The sequence below is a fragment of the Physella acuta genome, unplaced genomic scaffold, assembly GCF_028476545.2.
Source record: "Physella acuta isolate Inbredline_101_S28 unplaced genomic scaffold, ASM2847654v3 ptg001478l, whole genome shotgun sequence".
NCBI classification, from domain to species: domain Eukaryota; kingdom Metazoa; phylum Mollusca; class Gastropoda; family Physidae; genus Physella; species Physella acuta.
Genome location: NW_026732993.1, coordinates 1 through 23286, shown reverse-complemented (window position 1 = coordinate 23286; position 23286 = coordinate 1). Strand labels below are relative to the sequence as shown.

General features: G+C 40.4%; 1 protein-coding gene across 3 annotated transcripts in view; it reads right to left on the bottom strand.

Annotated features, from left to right (window-relative positions):
- Positions 1 to 18930, bottom strand: part of LOC131928218 (zinc finger E-box-binding homeobox 2) — a 52680-nt gene extending 33750 nt beyond the window's left edge. For 2 of the 3 annotated variants that reach the window (XM_059284167.1, XM_059284165.1), the window contains exon 1: positions 17513 to 17885. In XM_059284167.1, coding sequence (XP_059140150.1) covers positions 17513 to 17573 — 61 coding nt within the window. In that variant the 5' untranslated portion in view covers positions 17574 to 17885. Of the gene's footprint in view, positions 1 to 17512; positions 17886 to 18855 lie in introns of those variants that run through there. The other variant, XM_059284166.1, reaches the window with a different exon arrangement.
- Between the last annotated feature and the right edge of the window lie 4356 nt (positions 18931 to 23286).

Genomic DNA, 23286 nt, shown 5'->3' with positions numbered 1-23286 from the left:
AGTGCCTGGTCCTGCAGGTCTGGTGGATCGATGGGCTCGGCTATGGTATTTGATTGGACGTTTGAGGTGCGATGCTAACCCATGCAGGCAGATCGATGCCCCTGCTTACCGACATAGATTACTCGTACACAGCTAGGCCACGGGATACTTCATCCTATCGACCCATGGGCCTTCTAATCACTACATAATAACCCAGCATCGTTGCCCATATCATATGCAATGTTTGAACCGCTGGAGATTTAGAAAACTTGACTCAACGAATGCTAACGATTTCCTGGCACACAATATAAATACATACACATGATATAGTTGTAGAGAAATGAATGAACTTTTTAAAAACCACACTCATAACCTAGCTGGATCAGGGTGATTTATCGATCAGATGATAGAATATGTATGAAAAAGCTAACTTTTTAACCAATAGGTGCAGTGAGGTGTATGTATGCTGCATACTGCCTAAATATTTCAGCATTTTAGTCGGAGCTAGTAGAACCCGGAAAATGGGAATGGGTGTGGCACATAAGGCCAATATGGGGGGGGGGGGGGGGGGCGAATGTAAGGCCAATATGGGGGGGGGGGGAGACTTCGACTGGTAGGGTACGTTATTTGTCTAACAAAGTACAGCTAATCCAATTCAACGGTTCTCATATACATCACCTGGACACTTCACATTGGGCCTGTGTAGGTAGTACTTAAACTAAAATTAACCTCCATAGTGAATTTAATTATTTTTTTTTAAACACACAACCCTACAACTACAAAGTTTTATTACTAAACCCACACTGATTCCTGGATCATTTGTACAAGAGACAGTCGTGGAGCACTGATCTAACTGTCTCTTCTAATTAGTCAAACCGATAATTCTTCAGCACCTTACAGTGACACCGGCGTAAATTAAGCATAAAAGACATCCAGGCGTCTTTATCTCGTGTATTTTGTATACAGTAAAACCAGGCGAAGTAGGGCTGGACCTCTGGCAACATCTAGGTAAGATAGAGCAGATATTTGGATGGTGAGTGTACCGCCAGGTTGACACGGCATCAGACACGGGCTATCAGTGGCCGTGTTTACCTGGGCTATCATTTATCCGTCTTTACCTAGGATATACCTAGATAAATCTGAGTCACACGGGGGAAAAGGGGAGATTAGAAAAACAAAATTCGGGCGTGTGAGCGAGAGAGTGGAGGGAAATATTGCAATCAGGAACAGGTAGTACCGGCCTACTTCCGGGGGAGAGCTGGACAGGCAAAGGCTGTGAAATCTTCATAGAGAGATGGAGATAAGGATGTAGGTTTAGTTTAGGTTTGTGGGGTTTACACGGCTAGTTGAGGTTTGTGGTTATGTCAAGTCAAGGTTTGTGGTTGTGTCAAGTCAAGGTTAGTGGTTATGTCAAGGTTTGTGGTTATGTCAAGATTTGTGGTTATGTCAAGATTTGTGGTTGTGTCAAGTCAAGGTTAGTGTTTATGTCAAGGTTTGTGGTTGTGTCAAATCAAGGTAAGTGGTTATGTCAAGGTTTGTGGTTATGTCAAGGTTTGTGGTAATGTCAAGGTTTGTGGTTATGTCAAATCAAGGTAAGTGGTTATGTCAAGGTTAGTGGTTATGTCAAGGTTAGTGGTTATGTCAAGGTTTGTGGTTATGTCAAGATTTGTGGTTGTGTCAAGTCAAGGTTAGTGTTTATGTCAAGGTTTGTGGTTGTGTCAAATCAAGGTAAGTGGTTATGTCAAGGTTTGTGGTTATGTCAAGGTTTGTGGTTATGTCAAGGTTTATGGTTGTGTCAATGTTTGTGATTATGTCAAGGTTTGTGGTAATGTCAAGGTTTGTAGTTATGTCAAGGTTTGTGGTTATGTCAAGGTTTGTGGTTATGTCAAGGTTTGTGGTTGTGTCAAGGTTTGTGATTATGTCAAGGTTTGTGATTATGTCAAGGTTTGTGGTAATGTCAAGGTTTGTGGTAATGTCAAGGTTGCTCGCTATGTTAAAGTGTGTGGTTATGTAAAAAATTGTGGTTATGTCAAGTTTTGGGGTTATGCCAACGTTTGTGGTTGTGTCAAGCTGTGTGGTTATGGTAAGGTATGTGGTTAGGTTGTTCTGTAGCTTGTCTGGATTTAAAAAAAAAAATTAAATAGAGATAGGAGCTTGTATTTACTCCATACAATTCATAATTCTCGAGATGTTCGGGGTTCCAGTCTGCTCAGGTCGGCCTAGGTGTTCAGATCGTTTGCCATAGACGATTCATGACCCCTCACAAAACTGTCTGACACAAACATTAGTACGGACGTCCCGGGACATTGGACAGATGTCCCAGGTGAAAATATCAGTGTCTTTCAGTACAAGGATACAATATATTAACTCGCCAATTAACTGATACGGAGAAATAAAAACGATTAAAGAAACAAACTAATTAAGTACTTGTAAACTAAAACCTACTTCCCAAAAAAAAAATCCTAGCAATAAAACACAAAAACCCTTGTTCAATTGCCGGCATTGTTTCTTGTTATTACTCGGGGTGGCAACAACTACAAAAGGCCGAGGGTGTCAAACAAGGGATGTTGGGGGTGCGTGGAAACACAACACTAGCAATTAAACGTGGCCCGGAGACGGTGATATATGTTCAATTTTCCACGCCCTCTTCACAACAGGAGGTGGCCGCGTGTTTATTCACACAAAGATTACACCTGACTGCCTTCAAGCTTGATAGAATAATGATCATCTTTGGTAATTTATTTCATCACCGTGTTAGGGGTGCATTCAAAAATGTTAGCTCCGCCGTCGTTCCGGCGAACACGGTTTGACACCCACCCCGTGACAGACAGACGTGCTGCAGCCTGCTGTCAGACTGCACTGATGCAGTTTTTTTTTAAATGCGTGTATATATTATGGTTCTTAACGACACTAACGTTATACACGCTTATAAGAAAATATATTGACATATGTGTACTTAAGTTACTAAAAGACCAATGTGTGAACGAAACAAATCAACTAAAGATTCGTGTTGTTATAAAGCAAGTCTAAATTTTTGCTCCTGTCCGATGTATCACAATACCAACCGAGCTAGGCTTTAATACCAAGCTACCGGTGAAATATTAAAGACATGAGATTATAATATTTGGCATGCATACATTTCTGCTTTTTATTGAAATAAAGTCACAGTAAGGTCCTAATAAAATCCACAGTAGTCGGTATAACCTATCTATCATTCGACTAAACCTACACCAGCATATCGATCAGTCTATTAAACCTACAATAGTCAGTACAACCTACGTGTCAGACACAGGAGTGTGTGGACACAAAGCCTGAAGAAAAAAATCAACTGAGATTCGCGCAGTTTCTTTTAGCGTGAACACCTACTCTGTTAGCTGAAGTTTCCAAATATAGTGATACCAAGTTTATGGAACACTAAAGTAATTTGTTATCCAGAAAGATAAATTGATTACTGGGGATTAAATGGGGAAGAATTGAACATGTTGAACAACAATTTGGTACATCATAATAAAGTTTGTTATCTGAAATTAGGGGAATACACTCGCTGTTAACCAAAAAAATATCCCATTTTCTCCCTAAAAAAATAATTCACTTGAAATTACTAACAGATTTAAGAATGCTGAAATGTGATGGACCAAGTTTTCTAATTGACCATTAGATTATATAAATTAAAAAACCCACTGCATTTCGTGCAACATAATTAATCCAAATTAGCCAATGAATTTGCACCTCTAAACGAACCCCTTTTTGCCGGGTCAGAAAATTGGCGCCTCAAAGTGAAACCCTTTTGTCACGGCTTAGACTTGTTCGTCCCCAAGTGGAGGCTTTTTTGTTTAGCCATAGAGATATTGTGACTGTATTAGTTGGGGTGCCCGATACAAACGACGGGTAATAAGCTTGTAATGACGACCGCCGGAGGTGATCGGAGAAACTCGGGAGAGGGGAAAAAGACATGATTAGGGGGTGCTGCCTTGAGGATATACGAGCAACAATAGCGGTGTGGGATGCCGGGGTAGGAGACAAAGATGAACCAAAGCAGGAAACCCTACACCAAGTGACGAGGGAGCAAGAGATTGTTTTTTAACGTGCGCGTGAAAGTGAGTGACACTGACTATGGGGGTGAGGCGACAAACGCCTGAAGCGCGAGAAAACACAAAAGCGCACGTGTACAGGACGTGGAGGGAAGGGTAGTTACTCAGTCCTAAACCCGGCCATGTATGTATTACAGATACGCACAGACTGATAACAAGATTAACACGCATTTATCCCCTGTATACGCGGTAATTTAAAATAATAAAGGCTGGGTTCTACCGGTGAGAACTGAAACATGTACAGATGAAGCCTGGGTCTTGTTTGATTGACGGCGGTTATGTGGGACAACTCCACTCCACCGAGCCCACGATACTTGTTCTATTTTCTCACTTCAATGACTGTCTTCGGGGCGCGTGTCCCGGCCAATTGTTATATTTTCTAATTTTACCCTCGCCTTGTCAGGGGTGCCCCGCCATTCGCGTGATTCTGTCAAGCCCCTGGGGCTCAAGGTGAGCCCTTTATGTTTTGGAGACGAGTAGGTCAGGTTTTTTTCAGCGCCCCCTGATTTAATGATGTAGAAGGCAGTTTGTTTGAACGACGGAAAAAGTGAGTAAAGAGATACCTTGACGTGTCGCGTGGACGGCCGTGTCAATAGCCAGATTACTTTGATAAGGCGAGATGGGTCCGCACGAGCCACACACACACACACACGCACGCACACACACACACACAATACACACATTCTTACACTTTGAGAACCGTCTATTCAATATCCGGCTCCTTGACTTGTGAACATCAAAGATACGAACAGATAACTCTCAAGTCAAGTCACTTCAGATCTAATTGAAATCATTCAATGGGTAAGTCTTACAGCGATGAAACATAAAACGAAAAGAAAAAAAATCACGAGAAGAAAAGAAAGTGCTACATAATACAGAATTTATTTTTTTTTTACCAAGAAAAAAAAAAGAAAAAGAAGAACGTTAACACGATATATGATGAATGCGACAATGAGAGTAACAATATAAGCCTGAGCAGGGAGAAGTGAGAGAAACCCTAGAAGTCAAGGTACACGCGAGGCGCCGTCTACCCTTAAGACAGGGGGACATGACTATGAATATTAATCGTCAAAGGTTCTCCAAGTAACACAAAGATCTATTGTTAGTCAAAGTCTGACACGACTTTAAGTGTGGTAACATTGTTACAGGGGCAGATGTCATTTCTTCACTTTTTTTATGGAACACATTGTTCATACATTTATTCAAATTTTCACTTTTAAATATCAAGAAAAGAATTCATTATTTTTTTTTTGTAAAAGAAAAAAATCAAGTGTTCATCCCAGGTTTTTTCCTAAAACGATTTTCCTCACCAATAATTTCAAACAGAAAACAAAATAGAACCGTGTTAGATTTGAAAACCCTTTAAAAAAAATAATTCTTCTATTTTACAATGACTTAAAAGTGAGGCGTATCGTTTAGCTTTTTAAGAATTATCTTGGTCACTTGTGTATCATTTTATAGTGCCAATACAAAAAAAGAAATATCCAGCCGATTAAATAACCAGCGTTAGTCCAGACCCACGGATACACACCCTCCCGTCGCTAGTCTGTCTTCAACAGCTCGTCTTATTAGTCAACTGCTTATCTCCCTGGCTAGTTCTATGAACGATGTGAAGAAAGAAACCTGCCCGAGAGAAGACCATTTTTCAGCTGGATGCTTCTATCATTACAACCCCACCGTTTCATTGTGTCTAAAGTACTGGCGGACTGCAGGGTGCAAACGGCCCATTGTAAACCAGCAAGTGCTCAATTATAGGGTCCATGGGGACGATTTTACCGTAACAACTGTTTCATTGGAGCAGTCACATTTCCGTGATACTTTTGTTCCCATTTCTTCTGTCATTTCTAATATTTAAATGGCCCAGTGTCTTGTACGCAAGGTATCAAATTCATTGTCAGAATGTATTAGGATCATAGATCAAACGGAATTTTCTTATCATTAATATAAAAAATAAAATAAAAATAAAAAACCGTCCATTTTGTTGGTTAAATTAAAATTTATTCCATTTCAACAACAAATAATGTTACTAAGTTATTGTTAAAATGAGTTATAATTAAACCATAACGCTAAAAACAATCATCTATCGGTTCATTAGAATTTATATTCAATGCTAATATCCGTATAGAGCTAGCGTTGAAGGCCTATTGGGGCAAGTGGAGGCTTGAGTTCTCCAGCAGGACGAGCTGAGGGCCTCCTAGAGTGAGCGGCACGTGCCCAGGCGCCTGAAGCTGGAGGCGGACGTGTGCAGCCGATGCGGGTGACAAGTCACGAGTGTAGCGAATGAATCAAATCAGTTGAGCAAATACACATGGATACATACAGTCCCACCCACAGCCCGCTCTAATTATTCCTCAGCCTGTCCAGTTGGCCGATGGGACTAAGGGGATATTCAAGTGGGCTGACTTGGACGCCAATTAAAACATATCCAAATGCCGGGGTGATAAGGTTACAGTTCCTGCTGGCTTGCTTAGCATAATTTGGTAGAACAATGGCCGGGCTATTTATAGATGTGTCAATATCTCTTTTAGTCTCGACCAAAAGGCCACAATTTTAACACCCATCCCCACCCCATTCACACCTTCAACACAGCAACGGCTTTAATAACTGGACAATTGATCTTTATACAGTACAACTCTTTGATGCGGACAGAGGTGGGTTTTTATGTGTGTCTCAATCTACTTATAGGGTGGGGGAGGGGTGAAAAGAAAAATGAAACAAGTCATGTTCCTATAACTACCAAAAATGTGCTTATTCCAATAGTGGAAATGAACGTTTAGGAAAGCAAGGTAGTAAATATTTGAAGAAGAATAACAAAAGGCCTGATCACTACATCAATATACCAAAAAAGGTCACTATATAAATATAATAACCTAAACGCTCTATCAATATATCAACTTAGTCACTACATCTGTATACAAACTGTCACTATTTCAAAATATACTATTCTACTCACTATGTCAATATATTTGTAACTAAAAAAAAGTGACTATAACAATATAACAAGCAAGTTACTATATTTATATACCAACCAAGTAACTATAATAACATACCACCCAGGTCACTATATTAATATAATATATCAACAAAACCTCTTTTTACATCATATCAATTTACCAAGCCAGTTACTCTATGTAACAACCTAATTTTCATATCAATCTACCAACTAAGTCACTGTTTCAATATACCAGCCTAGTCACTTGATAAATATACAAACCTTATCCATATGCCAGCCCTATCATTATAACAATATGCCAGTCAACTCATTAATTATATTAATATACTATGCTACCATATTAATATACCAACAAACACTATATCATTATACCAGCCTAGTGCTGTATCAACATACCAACCTAGTCACTAAATCAATATACAAACCAATTATTTATATCAATATACCAACCTAGTTACTATATCAATATGCCAACCTTTTCACTAAATCAATATACAAACCAATTATGTGTATCTATATACCAACCTAGTTACTATATCAATATTCCAACCTTTTCACTAAATCAATATACAAACCAATTATTTATATCAATATACCAACCTAGTTACTATATCAATATTCCAACCTGGTCATAACAAAAATTTACCAACCTGTTCATTAAACCAATAAAACAGCTTAATCTCTGTATCAATATGTCAAGTCAATATATCAGTATACTAACCAGGTCACTATATCAATATAACAACCGATACAATTTTATCAGTATTGGTTGTTATATTAACAACAGTATTAACACACTATTACACCATATAGACAATTATTAGACTAGACTATATCAATACAGTATTACACTATCTAGACAGTAGATCAACACAGAACTAGACTTGTCTATACACAAAAACACTATATCAACACAGCTAACATTTCTGTACATAACAATGTAGGTACATTGGATATTGTGAGTGGGGTAAAATACTGTTACAATTCTCCGAACAACCTAAAGTGGTGTCAAAAATATACAGAATCAGCTGTTTTTTTTTACCTAGACCAATGCCTTCTATTTATTTGACAGAGGTAATGTCTATGTGAAGTTAAAGATGTAGGGCAAATGTAAACAATAGAAAGTCAGACTTGTCGACAACTGTAACAGGTCAAAATTGGATTTTAAGAAATGTTATCTTGGTACCAAAGACTATTTCATGCTTTGGCTCCAAAGAACATATATTGTTTGATGTTTAGAGATGTTCTCTTGGTACCAATGAACACTCACCTTGCACATTAAAATACAACTGAAAAATTTATTTATTTAAGCAACACTTTAGAAATTTGATTAAAACTATATCTTTAACAAAACCTCACCAAATCATTGAGCAAAAAATCCTACCGAAGCCATACAGCCCAAAATCCTACCAAAATCATACAGCCCAAAATCCTACCAAAATCATACAGCCCAAAATCTCACCAAAGCCCTACAGCCCAAAATCCCACCAAAGCCATAAAGCCCAAAATCTCACCAAAGCCATACAGCCCAAAATCTCACCAAAGCCATACAGCCCAAAATCTCACCAAAGCCCTACAGCCCAAAATCCCACCAAAATCATACAGCCCAAAATCCTACCAAAATCCTACCAAAATCATACAGCCCAAAATCCCACCAAAGCCATACAGCCCAAAAGCTCACCTAAGCCATACAGCCCAAAATCCCACCAAATCCATACAGGCCAAAATCTCATCAAAGCCATACAGCCCAAAATCTCACCAAAGCCATACAGCCCAAAATCTCACCAAAGCCCTACAGCCCAAAATCTCACCAAAGCCATACAGCCCAAAATCTCACCAAAGCCCTACAGCCCAAAATCTCACCAAAGCCATACAGCCCAAAATCTCACCAAAGCCATACAGCCCAAAATCTCACCAAAGCCATACAGCCCAAAATCTCACCAAAGCCCTACAGCCCAAAATCCTACCAAAATCATACAGCCCAAAATCATACCAAAATCATACCAAAATCATACAGCCCAAAATCCCACCAAAGCCATATAGCCCGAAATCCCACCAAAGCCATACAGCCCAAAATCTCACCAAAGCCATACAGCCCAAAATCTCACCAAAGCCCTACAGCCCAAAATCCTACCAAAATCATACAGCCCAAAATCCTACCAAAATCATACAGCCCAAAATCCCACCAAAGCCATACAGCCCAAAATCCCACCAAAGCCATACATCCCAAAATCCCACCAAAGCCATACAGCCAAAATCTCACCAAAGCCATACAGCCCAAAATCCCACCAAAGCCATACAGCCCAAAATCTCACCAAAGCCATACGGCCCAAAATCTCACTAAAGCCATACAGCCCAAAATCCCACCAAAGCCATACAGGCCAAAATCCCACCAAAGCCATACAGCCCAAAATCTCACCAAAGCCATACAGCCCAAAATCTTACCAAAGCCCTACAGCCCAAAATCCTACCAAAATCATACAGCCCAAAACCCTACCAAAATCATACAGCCCAAAATCCCACCAAAGCCATACAGCCCAAAATCCCACCAAAGCCATACAGCCCAAAATCCCACCAAAGCCATACAGCCCAAAATCCCACCAAAGCCATACAGCCCAAAATCCCACCAAAGCCATACAGCCCAAAATCCCACCAAAGCCATACAGCCCAAAATCCCACCAAAGCCATACAGCCCAAAATCCCACCAAAGCCATACAGCCCAAAATCTCACCAAAGCCATACAGCCCAAAATCTCACCAAAGCCATACAGCCCAAAATCCTACCAAAATCATACAGCCCAAAATCCTACCACAATCATACAGCCCAAAATCCCACCAAAGTCATACAGCCCAAAATCTCACCAAAGCCATACAGCCCAAAATCCCACCAAAGCCATACAGCCCAAAATCTCACCAAAGCCATACGGCCCAAAATCTCACTAAAGCCATACAGCCCAAAATCCCACCAAAGCCATACAGGCCAAAATCCCACCAAAGCCATACAGCCCAAAATCTCACCAAAGCCATACAGCCCAAAATCTTACCAAAGCCCTACAGCCCAAAATCCTACCAAAATCATACAGCCCAAAACCCTACCAAAATCATACAGCCCAAAATCCCACCAAAGCCATACAGCCCAAAATCCCACCAAAGCCATACAGCCCAAAATCCCACCAAAGCCATACAGCCCAAAATCCCACCAAAGCCATACAGCCCAAAATCCCACCAAAGCCATACAGCCCAAAATCCCACCAAAGCCATACAGCCCAAAATCCCACCAAAGCCATACAGCCCAAAATCCCACCAAAGCCATACAGCCCAAAATCTCACCAAAGCCATACAGCCCAAAATCTCACCAAAGCCATACAGCCCAAAATCCTACCAAAATCATACAGCCCAAAATCCTACCACAATCATACAGCCCAAAATCCCACCAAAGTCATACAGCCCAAAATCCCACCAAAGACACAGCCCAAAATCCCACCATAACACCCCGATACCACCAAAATACCTGAACCAAAACATTGGGATGGGATCCCCTTTCATTGCCGCCCCATGTATCACGCCCCAATGTCACAATATGGACATGAAAACCAACAAACTCGCCCAGAAATTTGGACCCGAACCGTCAAAGGTTTACGGTAGCAAAACGTGACTGCCTGCCGTTTGACACGCAGGGTCCACGCGCACGGAAGTACTGAGAGCAGAAGGCAGGGATTAATTCCACGATATTGGCCACTGGTCATTTTTGGCAGATGACCACTCGAGCCTGCAATTAGAAGGATCTTTTCAGAGGTGTGAGTGAAGGACAACAATTAAAGAGAAACATATAAGATTACAAAAATATCTGCGTCTTCTAGGCCTGTCACGCTCGTAGCAAGCACAAGCTAAGTATTTCAACATGGCTATAAATAGAGCACCCGATTTCTGTTGCTTAGGGCCTAGCCTACTTGCCAACACCAAATCTAGTTTCAAAGGACTTCCAACTGTTTTTTTTATTTCTTTTATACATAAGTAAAGACAACCTGTTTATGTAATATTTCGTTGAACACTGGATGGCAAGGCGACTAGTATTGATGTTTATTTTTAAATGTATGGTAATCTATCCAAACATAATTTATTGGTTTTAATCAACATCCTCTGTTAAGTTGTGTGGCTGACACGAATTTCGGTATTCTTGTTCAAACATTGTAAAGAGTCATTTTCTAACACAACTCTTACTCATAATGGGAAATAACTCTCTCATCAGACTAGAATCGAAACAACTGCAGTTGTATGTTGATCAACATTTACAACAAAATTTGAATTAAAATAATTTTTTTAAATCTCTAAAATAAAAACAAATTTAATCGTAGGTTTAAAAAAAAAATCAGTCCCAACACCCCCCCCCCCCCCCCCCCCACCACCCCGAAGAGATGCCTTGAAGACACTCAGAGGCGTAGCGACCGATTCCGGCGACCGGGGCGGAATATACATTTTTGCGCCCTCCCTCCCGTTCTATTTATAGTTATTCCTGTCTTTGAAAAAGCGCCTCCCCCTCCCCACTTTTGAAAAAGCGCCCCCCCCCCATAGTAAATAAATAAATTAATTGAAAAGGTTTGTGGAGCTTCTAACCAGTTACTATCTCATTAGATTTTCTATTTTGGTGCCACAAAACTGATATAGAAAACAGTAAAATCAATGTGAAACGCCTTGAAGTCTTTTATTTTCGTAACTTTGACTGTATATATTTTAATAATTCAGCTTAAAATGAGCTTTTCAATTAATTTTTCTACCCCTTTTAGCGCCCCCTTAGGGTCGGCGCCCGGGGCGACCGTCCCACCCGCCCTTCCCTAGCTACGCCACTGAAGACACTCTGTAAACAATACAAATAAATAAGTGAAGATATTATTAACTATAACTTGCAGAGTGACACATGCTAGTTTAAACATAAATTTCGAAACGTCAAACGCTACTCCTGCATATCACTTCGGAACCCACCAAAACCCATAAGAAGAAATTATGGTTTTGATAATGAGTTTGTATTTTAAGCGCATTTCTTAAACGTTACGAAAGAGCGAACGTGGCATCTATTGAATATTTAGATAAACCTTTGTGTTTAGGGAGAGTTTTGTTTCCTGTTAGATTTCCCGATACTTACTTAGTTTTAGTTACAAAAAGATACGAAACACAATGACCAATATCTGGATACACACACACACACACTCACTCACACACACAAATACAATTGCCTGGCGAATATATGTCATATTCTGAGTAAGTTTAAGAGTGGGTTTTCAAAAATCTATTTTTAAGCAATCTGTTTCATAAGCGAACATATTAAGATTAAATCAGTTTTAACTTAATAATTCACCAACAATACATCTTAGTGTCGCAGGGGTCTACTTCATAACCCACGCAATCATCTTGTCACATTGTATCATATAAATATACCAGGAACTGTTATCCTTATCACATAATCACGTGCTAAAACATCCGTTTCCACGGATGACTTTCAATTCAACGTATCAGTTAAAATACTAGAATATGTACTTGGTTGAGCCGTTTACTTCAATCACAATAGGGTTACAGTTATGGGTTGGAGTCAGAAGCAAGGTTCATTAAACACAGAGGCGTAGCGAGGGAGGGAGGGGGGGGGGCGGGGGTGCGGACCGCACCGGGTGACACCATTTAGGGGGGGGGGGTGACACCAAGGCAAAAAATAGCAAAAACATATAGAGAAAAATTTGAGGGGGGGGGGTGCAAATCGAAAATTTGAAAGTTCGTCCCCGGGAAGGGTCGCTACGCCTCTGGGGGGTGACACCATTAAGTGTCGCACCGGGTGACACCCGACCTCGCTACGCCACTGATACGCTATTTAAAAACAGTAGGGATAGTTTTATTGTATTCTTAGAATGAAAATTTTACTAAGAAATTTTATTAATAACATCCAGCAAAGATGCTATTTTGGGAGCGATTCCCCTACCAAGTAGGTCAGACTCGAGTTCACGTGATGACAATTAGTTGTTCTTTGTTGCTTGTTCACCGGGAACTTGTGATCTACTTCAGTGTGCTGGACGCTGTGTGACTTGTTACGAAAAAATTTAACTGCAATAAGTCCATCTTTTGTTGCTAATAAATAAGAATCGGCGACAGTTAGCTACAAATGGGACGACGACGTTAAGAATGCCATGAGATAGGAGTAAGTGGGGTGTGAGAAGGTGTTGTATTTGTATGAACAATAAAATACAATGGGCATAGGGGTCATCCATAAATGACGTCACGCTTTTTTTTGACGATTTTTACCTCCCCCCCTCCCCTCCGTCACACAAAGCCAGACCCCCCCCCCCCCATAAAATGACGTCACACCTCAACCTACAACCCCCCCTCAAAATTGCAGTTGAATTTTTTTTAAACATCGATATTTTTTCCAAAATCTTGTCTAAACTATTACAATTTATTATAACAATTATCTAAAACGCGAAATAACGTCTAAAATTCGTTTTCTAACATTGCTGCTTTATAATGCAAAAATGTGACGTCGCAACATCTGATCTCCCCCCCCCCCCTCCCCCTCATCACTCATCGTCACAAAATTACGGACCCCCCGTCCCCCCTACGAGTGTGACGTCATTTATGGATGACCCCATAGTAAAGAGATATACCGCAAGTCTATATTTTCTAAGCCTGCTATAAGGTCTATATATACTTTATATAGATAGACGGGATTCTATAGTTTGCCTTGCCTCGTCTGGTAGTTTAATTAAAACTTTATTAGATATACCGAAATTATGGGCTACAACACACGAAATTAGCCACACCTGATCATAATTCCCCAACGTTACTTATGTATTGACCTACAGACCTTGCAAAAACTCGGTATTTTTGTTGAAGGCCCGACTACAGATATGGAGGCGAGACTCCGCCTCCAGTCCACTGGATTGGCCCACAGATCATCGGTAGTTGTTTGTGTACCTGGCCGACCTGGATCAATACACCTGAGCCAGCGAATCGGTGAGACGACGAGCGCGGTGAACAACCTGAATGGTCGCTCTTTTACCTGTAGAGTACCGTGGGAATACCAGCAATCTATGGGTATGTCACGAAAGGGCTCGTACGTAGTACAGGTGTTTCATCATTGCACCGCGATCATGTGATTGGATGCATGGCATAGAAAAACACAAGACAGGAAAGTAAATGTAGAGAACCGCAGGGGCAACAAAAGGACGGGACAGAAGTAGGCCGGGCTGTGTTCGCCGTGTTTGTAGCGAGTAAGTCTAAGTGTGTACGTCAAGTGTCGCGGCACGTGTGCTGACATTCACCTCGACCACTTGACACACACATCTAGCAGGAACTAGCTCGATGCTAAACTAGACCACGACCAATGCTTAGCTGCCATTGTTTCTAAAAAAAATGTAAAGGTACAGTTAGCACTGTATTATGTTTCACTCACTAACTTCGTAAGTGGGTGGTCATCGAGGTCTGAAGTTGGTTTAACGAGAAATGTAACATTAGATTTATCTTTACAACGACACGCCGCAGGCCTAGTTAGGTAAAAAATGTACAAGGATGTTTAAAACCGCGTAACACGCACTGTTGTTTGACAAAGATAAGTCTACTCGATATGAAGTGTTCATTAGTTCAACGGGATAAAAAAAATTCGAAAAAAAAAAGTTGCATTAAAAACAAAGAAAGGGTGCAAAGAAAGAAGTTGAGAGACAAAGAAGAATCATTAGTCAGACAAATCCTAGTGGGACATTTTAGGGGGTGGGGTGACAGCACGCCCCCTCGGTGTCATGGCACTGGGACTTTTTTCTTCGAGTGCTGGAATCGGGAGGGTGGGGGAGAGGAGAGAGGGTGAGCTCTCTATGAAAGGAGAAAGCGGGAAATTGGGGAGGGGCGTAGTTGGGGTGTGGGGGTGGGGGAGATTAATTAATATCAATGTGGACATGTGAGTGTACAAGAAACACTGACATAAAGACTGGCGGTGTGTACACATTCTCAGCACACATAGTTATTTGTTGTTCATAAAAAAAGTAAACGATATCTTTATACTAATAAAAAATGCAGTGATGCATACCTTTAAAGCACACGTTTATAAACATACCCTTATTAAGCTCAAGTTTTACAGCTAAATAAAAACCGTTCCGATCAACAAAGCCTCATGCCAAAACGAATCGTATCATCGGTGATTTTGTGCGCTAAAAGACAATGGCAGTTATCATTATAGGTTGTGTTGGGCTCTGTGAGCCAACACGCAGTGGGCCAACACACGCAATAGTCAATGTGAGAAATCGATAAGGGAACGTGTGGCATCTGACCCCTCGAGAGCAAGCATCACAATGCCTGATACGCTCGGTGCCAACAGCAGGCTAGCTAAGATATACACTACAGCACACGGCTCGTGTGTTTCATTCATTCAGTGTTTGACATTTTCTTATAATTATCAATCAATTTATGGCTTAGTTGAGGTTTTGTATACGCGTTTGTATGATACACAAGTCCTTATATAAAAAAACCGGTGTATATTAATTATGACGTTATTTATGTGTGTCACCTCATATTAAAATTAATATGTACTAAAGGTACGTTGGTTCAACACTGGCCCGACCCTAGATGTAGCGGAAGATCTTGTATGTGTAACGTTGTTCCACAGACACACGCACACGACAGACTGTCACACGATGACCCCATAGTTCGGATGTGAGTAAACCTAAAACTGGTGTGCACTCAATGCAAACACATGTGTCACACACACAAAATAACAACTCATACTCCTCACAGGAATCTTAAACCCCAAATCTAACAATTCCCCAAAAAATCTAACTCTAAACTTAAACCATGCTAACGTGATATGGCAAATCAAACATAGGCCAAAAAATTAATATTATATATGTATTAGTACAAGATAAAGAAGAAGCTTTAATTAATCTGCTTGGCCTGTAATAGACTTAAATTCGGCGTGCACGACTGTTAAATAGCAAGACAATTGGGTACAGCACATTACTGAATACAACACACTCGCGTTAATACATCACTCACGAACGTTAACACCTCACTCACACGTGGCTGATACATACACCACGGGCCAGTAAGATTAGGTCGTATATCAAAAGGCCAACATTTACACCACAAACTGGTGTATACCATATCACTAAACAAAGCCTTGACTACATGAAGGTAAGAGAGAAAAAAAATTAAACAATCCCTGGCCCTATCAACAGAAACATGGGTCAAATTAAGATAACTGGATAACTGATGCCAGGGGAAACTGGAACTCAAACAACTAGAGTGGGGGAGGGGGGGGGGGGGGGGTGTAGGATAAACAAAAAGTGCAATAGGTGTGTTTCATTCTAGACTAAAAATCCACTTGCATCTATAAAGTGTTGTATAAAACAAAATGCAAACACTTCACTTTTTTAACGAAAAAAAAGCCTAAACAATTTTTTTAATCATCAAAATGTGTTTTAAACATCTTTTATTTACAAGTTTGGCCAAATATATGCCTTGTTAAAAATGGGGCTATTTAATATTTTATGAATCTAATAATTAGGAGTTTATCTATACATAAGTCAAAACTAATAGATGCATACATGAAAGTTTCTGATTTAAGAAAAAAAAGTTATAAAATCTGTAATTACAAATTGATTTAAATAATAAATAATTTAAACGTTTAATGTTATTAAAAAAATTTCGCTGCCTTTGTTTTAAAGAAAAAACTAGATTCTAAAGCATACGGCTAAAACAAAACTTTAAAAAAAAATATTTAAAAAAAAATGGGATTTTCCCATTGCAATATTCAGCAGGGAGGGGGAAAAAATCAATGTAAACTCGACAAGCCCATACTTTAAAAAAAAATATTATAGTTAACAGTCTACAGTTATGATTTAAAATTATACTGCAATTTTAAAAAGCCATATGCAAACAAGATTTGAACATAATCACCAAACCTAAAATCAGACACAAATGTTTGGTGACAATAACTGAGTACGCTTGCTCTATTCTCTATGTAACGTACAACCTACAGCATAATGTAAAAGCCCACATTTAGATAAATAATGCGAGGCGGTGCCACGACTCACCAAACTGTGGCATTCGCGCGATGCTAGAACCTCATTATGGAATGGCCTATTTCAAGCCATATTTGGCCTCTTTTTTTTATATTTTCTTCCCTCCCATCGACTTACCTTTCTACTCACCTAATCAAACAACCCACAAATATAACAGAATTTAATTAAAAATTGATTGAATATAACTATTTTCATTAACTAACAACACAATACAGCAATACAATCTATAATCTTAAAAAGATCAACCATCAAACCCAACCCGTTATCATTAGACCTGTCAGGCTTGCACGGTGGGCTAGGCAGGTGGTTTCTAGGGAGGTGGGTAATTCATACATCTACTTCGACAAATAAATAACAATCTATCAAGTTAACGAACCATTCTACTCCTATATTTATGAAAGGTATAATAAGAACATCAGTTATTTAAAAATCAGAACTTACCGTTTTTCTTCCGTGGATTCCTCTGTTTTCTTCGACCGCACCTGCCGACCACCTCGGCCATGTTTTCATTTCATTTGAAGTAGTAAGAGAAAGGTCGTAGATGGATGCCGTGTGCGCATGTACGTTGACAGCATCCGCTCTATGACCTATGGCAGAAATGAGTCTAGGCACCGATGTAAACAATAACTACTAAACAGTCACCGGTAAGGCGCTCATAGCGAAGTTATCCTGTTATGATTTGTTCTAACGGGAATTCTCCAGCGGTAACAAACCGTCCTGTCCAATCGTCCCACTTCGAGCACGGACTAAAAAAAATGGAGCGTTTGTAGCCGGTTAGCCTTGCGTGTAGAGGCCGTGACAGCTCAGGTCGCTGCAACCACTTTCTCCTAAAATTAAAGCCACCCATACCGTCCCGCTACGCTATTCTTGTAACCACACATTTGTATTTACCTTACCTCGTTTTGAAATTTGTGCATTTATTTAGGTAAACGATAATTTATAGTTTTAAAAAGTTGAACTTTTAATTTAAATGTATTTTTAAATGTAAACTCATTACCCCCATTTGTAAAATATAAAGATAATAAAATTAAAATAAAAACCGTATTATTCTTACTTTACTTATTTATCTTTATTGTTGATAAGATAATTATCGAGTTTACAACTTAGGCTTATCATATATTTTTCGTTTTTTTTTCAAGAGAACTTTTTTTTTTCTAGTCGTTTAAGAATGCAACAACAGACGTCGGTTAGAACGTGGGAAAGTGTTTATTTCAAGATACTGTAGGGAAAAAAATAAAAGGGGAAAAAACCTGTTACCTCGGCACCTGTGTATTAGTTTATGGGTGTGGGTAAGAAACGAAAACAAAGCAAGAATGTTAGCTGGTGAAAACTGCTCCCCCCTTCCACTTTAAGTACTCACCCCTAGGCACAGCTATACATACAGTTTCTCAACCACCTCCCCTACCCCTCTATTTTCAACACAAAAGTAATATACTCATACAACCCCTCCCTTCCCTTAGTTGAACCAAACTTGTGGTAAAATATCCCAAATTCTGGTACGCTTCTGTGCGCAGGTCGATAAAAGAAAGTTCCAACTCCGCGCCGAGAGTTTGGCCTAATTTCTGTATACATCGTTTACTGTTTCTAGCAAGCCAGTGGTCGAAATGGTAGAGATTTTTAAACGGTCAGACCTAGGCGCCTACGTGTCGATGCACCGGCTCAAGGCAAAGGTGGTGTTACGTTCAGGCGACATGTTGTTTTTCGTGGCCGGGTGGGGCGAGTTGATTTAGGGGGGTGGAAGGTTGGAGTAGGCTGGGCCACAAACAAGGACGTCTGCTACTTACCTTGTTGTTACACACTGAAATGACATGTAGACGCCAGCTGTGTGGCACGGGACGGTGTTGTTGTTATGGGGATAACTTTTTAGTTTTTACCGGAACAATTAGGGATATTTGAAAAATAAATACAGGTTTACTCGATAACAAATGATTCGATTTATAAAGTATATTGATGTAAATAATGTAATAATGTAAACTTATTTTAACTTATCACTAGTATTACATATTTATTTCCGAACTTCGATCTATCATTTATTTATTTTTTAATTTGTAGGTATGTAATATTTGATTTTAGCAACCTAATATCAGGTTATACAATGTGTAGGCATTCATTGAAATCGCTTTGGTTATGGTAGTATACAAACACTGTCCTATAATAATAATAATGAGAAGAACATGATGTTCATTCTTGATCTATATAGATCTTACACATTTCGGTCAAGTGTTGATTCGCATTCTGGATTCGTGAAAGGTACGTTCGTAACACTGAAAACACTTTTCCATAGATACCCATTGTCCTAATTTCATCAATAAGTTTATAGATGCAGAAAATCCATTCCTCGAGTTTTTATATACTGAACCAGCTAACAGATACACCCAAGACTAACAGTTCAAACACACTAAAACCATACATTAAAAAAAAATAAACAACCATGATGCACAAAAACACCAACTTTTTACTATTCCATGCACTCGAGAGGAAAATTCAACCGATCAGTTCGTAACTCGAGCCATTCATTTTCGAATAGTTCGTAACTCGAAACATTCCTAATTCGGAGAAGTTATAATCTCGAGTTCAAACTGATTGTATTTAGAGTTGCTATGTTTCTTTAAAAAAAAAACAGTTCGTTTTTTTTTTTAAAAATAAAAATGTATATTTCCTTTATTTATTATTTTGATAGCTCAGAGCGATGTATGTTCAAATATGCTCTCTTGTAGTTTGGACCTAGATCTAGTACTCTCGACTAGTCCCCAGTGTTTCTTTCCGACATTTTTCTCGGGGGGGGGGGGGGCACTTGAAACTTTCGGGATGTGGGCGGACACTGGTTAAAATATATAATTTTCCATACATTTTATTTTTTTATTTTATGTATCAAAGAGATGTTTAAAAGAAACGAGTGGCCTGTTATATGTTTCGATTCGTGGTTCATATTGAGGGGAGGGGGTGAGATGCCAATATTGCCCGATCTTAAGGTTTCCCTTTGTTGTGTCTGATTTTCCAGGCCCACCCCAATCATTATTGTACTGCCCACCCCAATCATGCATGCATTGCCCACCCTAACTTTGCATGTACTTCCCACCCTAACCTTGCATGTATTGCCCACCTTAACCATGCATGTACTTCCCTACCTAACCTTGCATGTACTTCCCACCCTAACCTTGCATGTACTTCCCACCCTAACCTTGCATGTACTTCCCACCCTAACCATGCATGTACTTCCCACCCTAATCTTGCATGTATTGCCCACCTTAACCATGCATGTACTTCCCACCCTAGCCTTGCATGTACTTCCCTACCTAACCTTGTATGTACTGCCCATCCTAACCTTGCATGTACTTCCCACCCTAACCATGCATGTACTTCCCACCCTAATCATGCATGTTCTTCCCACCCTAACCTTGCATGTACTTCCCACCCTAACCTTGCATGTACTTCCCACCCTAACCTTGCATATACTTCCCACCCTAACCTTGCATGTACTTCCCACCCTAACCATGCATGTACTTCCCACCCTAACCATGCATGTACTTCCCACCCTAACCGTGCATGTACTTCCCACCCTAATCTTGCATGTATTGCCCACCTTAACCATGCATGTACTTCCCACCCCAATCATGCATGTACTACCCACCCCAATCATGCTTGTACTTCACACCCCAATCATGCATGTACCACCCCACCCCCAATCATGATTGTCCCTGCCCACCCCAATCTTGCATGTACTGCCCACCCCAAATCATGAATGTACTTCCCACCCTAACCTTGCATGTACTGCCCACCCTAACCTTGCATGTACTTCCCACCCTAACCTTGCATGTACTTCCCACCCTAACCTTGCATGTATTGCCCACCTTAACCATGCATGTACTTCCCTACCTAACCTTGCATGTACTTCCCTACCTAACCTTGCATGTACTTCCCACCCTAACCATGCATGTACTGCCCACCATAACCTTGCATGTACTTCCCACCCTAACCTTGCATGTACTTCCCACCCTAATCTTGCATGTATTGCCCACCTTAACCATGCATGTACTTCCCACCCCAATCATGCATGTACTACCCACCCCAATCATGCTTGTACTTCACACCCCAATCATGCATGTACCACCCACCCCCAATCATGATTGTCCTGCCCACCCCAATCTTGCATGTACTGCCCACCCCAAATCATGAATGTACTTCCCACCCTAACCTTGCATGTACTGCCCACCCTAACCTTGCATGTACTTCCCACCCTAACCTTGCATGTACTTCCCACCCTAACCTTGCATGTACTTCCCACCCTAACCTTGCATATACTTCCCACCCTAACCTTGCATGTACTTCCCACCCTAACCATGCATGTACTTCCCACCCTAACCATGCATGTACTTCCCACCCTAACCGTGCATGTACTTCCCACCCTAATCTTGCATGTATTGCCCACCTTAACCATGCTTGTACTTCCCACCCCAATCATGCATGTACTACCCACCCCAATCATGCTTGTACTTCACACCCCAATCATGCATGTACCACCCACCCCCAATCATGATTGTCCTGCCCACCCCCAATCTTGCATGTACTGCCCACCCCAAATCATGAATGTACTTCCCACCCTAACCTTGCATGTACTGCCCACCCTAACCTTGCATGTACTTCCCACCCTAACCTTGCATGTACTTCCCACCCTAACCTTGCATGTATTGCCCACCTTAACCATGCATGTACTTCCCTACCTAACCTTGCATGTACTTCCCTACCTAACCTTGCATGTACTTCCCACCCTAACCATGCATGTACTGCCCACCATAACCTTGCATGTACTTCCCACCCTAACCTTGCATGTACTTCCCACCCTAATCTTGCATGTATTGCCCACCTTAACCATGCAACTTCCCACCCCAATAATGCATGTACTGCCCACCACAATCATGCTTGTACTTCACACCCCAATCATGCATGTACCACCCACCCCCAATCATGATTGTCCTGCCCACCCCAATCTTGCATGTACTGCCCACCCCAAATCATGAATGTACTTCCCTACCTAACCTTGCATGTACTGCCCACCTTAACCATGCATGTACTTCCCACCCTAACCTTGCATGTACTTCCCACCCTAACCATGCATGTACTTCCCACCTTAACCATGCACTTCCCACCCTAACCATGCATGTACTTCCCACCTTAACCTTGCATGTACTGCACACATCTGACGTGGAGGTAATTGCTAGACACAACGTCTACACCTGAATTCTGCTCTAGGTCATGTCTGAGTGTAGCCGCCTTTCAATCCACGGTCTACTTCGTGTTAAATCTGGCAGTAAATAAACAACTTCTACCCTGTTTTCAGCGGCATAGCCACATATTTCACCTCACCCCCGGGCCAACTCCCTTTTTTTTCGCCGCGCCTATTTATGTACGTTATGGGGGGGGGGGGGGGGGGGGTAATGATTTTCCTGGCTACGCCACTGACATTTTAAGTCAGCCTTCATCATTGACGATAATCGACTCTGTTGTTTGTCGTGGATAGATGGTCTGTAGAATTGTTAATCTAAGGGTGATGGGTTTATTAAAGGATAACGGAGTGTTTTTTGATTTCAGTTGACTAGAGCTCAGTCAGCTAATATAGGTAACTGGAATGGGTTGGACGGAGGGTCAATGAAACAGGGCGTGGCGCTGGCCACGTCTTCTGTGATGTGATGCTATTCTGAGTTTTATTCTATTCTACCTGAATCCACCCTCATCAACAATATTCTTAATTAAGTAATTAAGATTGATATGATACGATTCTGAATTTACTCCATTCTACTTGAATTTACCTTCATCTACAATATTTTAAACTAATGTAGAGTGCTACACTGTACAGTATTTTACTTCATTGACTGCTTCCTATGACACTTTATACATTCACCAAGCTTTCTAAAGTTTTTCATTTACATAATTATTGGTTAAAAAAAAACCCACGGAAACAGTTTTTTTTTTTTTTTTGGCTCCCATAATCGCAAGTGTAATACCATAATGAAGTACTTATCTATAATCTACACATACCATTTAACCAAAGCTTACTACCGCATGATGTGCAGATTATTTCAGGCATCTCTTGAGAGGGGGTAATATATTTTATTTTAGAATAATAATTACTGGCACACAAATAATTAGTGAATGAAAGTCATAACTTTTTTTATTTTTACTTGATCACTTAAATATTTTAATTGTGAATAAAAAAA